The sequence below is a fragment of the Pyricularia pennisetigena genome (genome assembly GCF_004337985.1).
Source record: "Pyricularia pennisetigena strain Br36 chromosome Unknown Pyricularia_pennisetigena_Br36_Scf_52, whole genome shotgun sequence".
NCBI lineage: Eukaryota > Fungi > Ascomycota > Sordariomycetes > Magnaporthales > Pyriculariaceae > Pyricularia > Pyricularia pennisetigena.
This window is the reverse complement of record NW_021940964.1, coordinates 1-3173: the sequence shown is the minus strand read 5'-3', so window position 1 is coordinate 3173 and position 3173 is coordinate 1. Positions and strand designations below refer to the sequence as shown.

The 3173-nt window shown below is 57.7% G+C and overlaps 3 protein-coding genes across 3 annotated transcripts; 1 reads left to right on the top strand and 2 right to left on the bottom strand.

Annotated features, from left to right (window-relative positions):
• Nucleotides 1–37: 37 nt before the first annotated feature.
• On the bottom strand, nt 38–1872 carry PpBr36_11470 (uncharacterized protein; the record flags this gene model as incomplete). Its single annotated transcript, XM_029898570.1, has 3 exons — nt 38–94; nt 182–1226; nt 1337–1872. 3 exons carry the CDS (start codon nt 1870–1872, stop codon nt 38–40), a joined length of 1638 nt encoding a protein of 545 aa, XP_029743091.1.
• On the top strand, nt 87–1627 carry PpBr36_11471 (uncharacterized protein; the record flags this gene model as incomplete). Its single annotated transcript, XM_029898571.1, has 3 exons — nt 87–109; nt 184–1239; nt 1450–1627. The coding sequence occupies 3 exons, from the start codon at nt 87–89 to the stop codon at nt 1625–1627; spliced, it is 1257 nt and encodes a 418-aa protein (XP_029743090.1).
• A 737-nt stretch (nt 1873–2609) lies between the features above and the next one.
• PpBr36_11469 (uncharacterized protein) lies at nt 2610–3170 on the bottom strand (the record flags this gene model as incomplete). Its single annotated transcript, XM_029898569.1, has 1 exon — nt 2610–3170. A coding segment is annotated over one exon (561 nt), but the record flags the coding sequence as incomplete, so codon positions are not given.
• Between the last annotated feature and the right edge of the window lie 3 nt (nt 3171–3173).

Below are 3173 nucleotides of genomic sequence, written 5' to 3'. Positions count from 1 at the left end.
GCATGCAGATGCATTCTCGGCACTACTGGGACGAAACTCACGAGTGGTATTGATAAACGGGATCGCCCTTGCCTGGGCCTCCTGATATGTCGAGCTGTTGTTGCATCTCGTGTGTAAGCAAGTGTCATGCCATCTTCTGCGGTGTCGTGTCGTCTGAACGCAGAGAAAACCGTTCACTCACAGAACTGATACCGTTGTGGTAGAATGCAGCATAGTCACTCCCGCTCCCCAGTGGTCCGACATATCCCGAGGTGCTATTGTACCACATATCGTACAAGGTCTCGCCGACGCCGTACTTTTCGGGAAACGCCACCTTCTTCATCAGCTCGATGGCGATGGTCTGAATCTCTCCCGACCCGGAAATAGCCGTCCTTGGCCCCGAGACAGCAGTGTCGAGGTTGATGTACGCCACGGCCTTGCCGACCAGCTCGGGGAGGTGGTCCTCGACCCACTCGGTCGACCCCATCAGGCCAAACTCCTCGGCATCCCACGACGCAAAGATGATGGTGCGCCGCGGCTTCCAACCGCGCTCAATGAGCTTGCCAAAGGCCCTGGCCATCTCGACCAGAAGCGACCCGCCCGAGATGGCATCGGCGGCGCCACCCGTGGTCCAGCCGTCCCTGTGGTTCCCGATGATGACAAACTCGTCGTCGGACGTGCCGTTGATGTATCCCATGACGTCCCAGGCCGGCTCCAGCCTCTTGTCCATAAAGTGCACCATGTCGAGCGTGGCGCCGGGCGCTGGCCCGCTGCTGTAGCTGACGTTTGCAAAGGCGCCGACCCAGCTGCTGCGGTTGGCCTCCTTGCCCGACACGCCGTGGCCGTCGAGCGCGCGCAGCAGCTGCAGGCCGTCGCGCATGCTGATGGGGATGGAGGGGATCTTGGGCCCGAGATCGCTGATGTCGCCGCGGGGCGCGTCCAGCCGCGACGGGTAGCCGATGGTGGACGGGTCGCCAAAGGACAGCGACGCCCAGCGGGTCGAGCCACGCTGGATGGCCGACGGGTGCCGGGCTGGGCCGTCGGGGTAGGCCTTGTAGCCGTTGGCCTCGGTGACTTGGCCGTCTTCAAGGGGGTCCGTGTAGAGCACGGCGCCCACCATGCCGTTCTCCTGCGCGTTCTTGATCTTGACGCCGCGGTTCGTCCCGCCATACTGCGCCAGGGCGATTTTGCCTTTGAGTTCGACGCCGAGGTCTACGAGCCGCTTGTAGTCGCCGCGGGTGCCGCGTCTTTTTGGGGTTTGTTTGTTTGTTAGCGACATGGACTCGGCATGAGTGGACTAGGTGATTTTGTTACAGCAAAAACGGACAAAAAAAAAAGGAAGAAAGAAAAAACATACCCAACGTAAACATACTCTGCGCTGACATTTCCACTCCCAGACAAGGCATGAAACGCAATCTTCTCATCCGGGTTCGCCGTCTGCTCGTCCCCTTCCAAGACGTCCTCCCTCAGCTGCGCGACATGCGACGACCCATCCGGCCTGCGGAGACGCAGTGAGCTCTGGCTGGGCTCCGTGTACGTGATCCAGTACTCTGCGATCTGGACCTCCAAGCCGGCGTCCTGCCACATCTGCCGCGTCCACTCGGCCTGCGACCTGTTGGAGCCGGCCAGGCGCATGCCGGAGCTGTAGTAGTACGACCACTCTGCGATGCTGGCGTTGTCGAACGAGTCGACCAGGATGCGTTCCGTTTCCGTGAGGACCGGTGCGGATGTCGCCGCCGAAGCCTGCCGCTTGAACAGGAGGCCGGCCGAGGCCGAGGCCCGAGAGAGCCGGCGCTCGGTACGGCGAAGTATCTCATGGCTGTCTTGAAGGCAGGCGCGAACGCAGATGGCCGCTGTGGCCAGAGTGGCGACGATTTCCTTGACGCCGGGCATGTTTTGCTGTCGAAACCGTCGGCAGGATATGTATTTTCCAGCACCCTGTGGATTCCCTTGCTGTGACTTGTAGACCCAAGACCGTGTCGCAAAGGACGGCTGAGCGTCTGTTATCTTGTCTTTTCTTGTTGGCATATCATCGTACACCTACGCTAACATGGCCAAATGTCGTCATGTTACTGCAAATATATGCAAGCATTTGCTGACCGCAGCGAAAATGCTGCGTATTTCCCGGGTCGTCGCCATCATTGCCAGGGTTCTGTTTGATAGGGCTATATCCCAAAGAGGCAGCTGGGGGATGGAATCTGCATCACGATAACAGGGCTTGATGGCGCTGAGATGAAGTCATGGTGGGGTATAATAGTTTGTTGGTGTTGTTATTAGTCATTTAGAATGTATAAAAAAAACCCTTGCTATTTATTTCTCTGTCTCTTCTATTTCGACTGTCGAGTCGCTTCGTGAGACTACAAAGTAGAGTATGTTTAGTTGCGATATCTAAACTTTTCAAGTCAAAAAAAAAAAAAAAAAAAAAAAAAAAAAATAGAAAACGTTGGATGACTATGCATAGGGACTCCGCAACTAATAGTATACTACCTCCAAGTTTCAGTTGCATCCATGCAAGTCCAGGATGAGCCCAAGGCCGAATGCGAATACGCACAATCTGAGCTAAAAATTGCCAACAAATCCGCCAGAGTCTAGTCTAGTCTAGTCAAGTCAATTACCTACTGTACCCGAGCCTAAACCGTCAAGATCTCGGCAGCCCTCAGCACGGCATTCGCGCTCTTGACGATCCACTCGTCCGCCAGCCTCCTGTCCCCCTGGTCCAGGCTGTCCCCGACGGCAGGGAACACGCTCGCGCCGTACCCGTTGTCCAGCCCCGGGGCGCTGACGACGTTGTTGTAAGTCAGGCGGCCCGGCAGGGTGCCCTGGCTGGCGTACCCGCGGTTGAAGTCGCGGTACTTGGAGTTGACGACGCCCAGGAGCACCGTGTCGTTGTGCGATAGCGCTTGGCCGGCGAGCTTGTCGATCATGTCGGCCGCCGTCTCGAACTCCGCGATGGCGTCGGAGAGCGGGCTGAGGTCGAGGTCGGTGATGGTCAGGAAGAGCTCGGCCATGTCGTCTTGGAGGTCTTCGAATAGCGCGCGCAGGGTGGTGGCGGCGTTGGGGAGGTCGAATGGGATCAGAGGGTCGTCGGCCAGGTGGTACATGAGCAACGTCACCCACTGTCCCATTGCTTTGTGGACTTGGAAGCCTGGGTCGGCGTAGTTGGCCATCCAGTTGTAGGTATCGTAAAGTCTTTT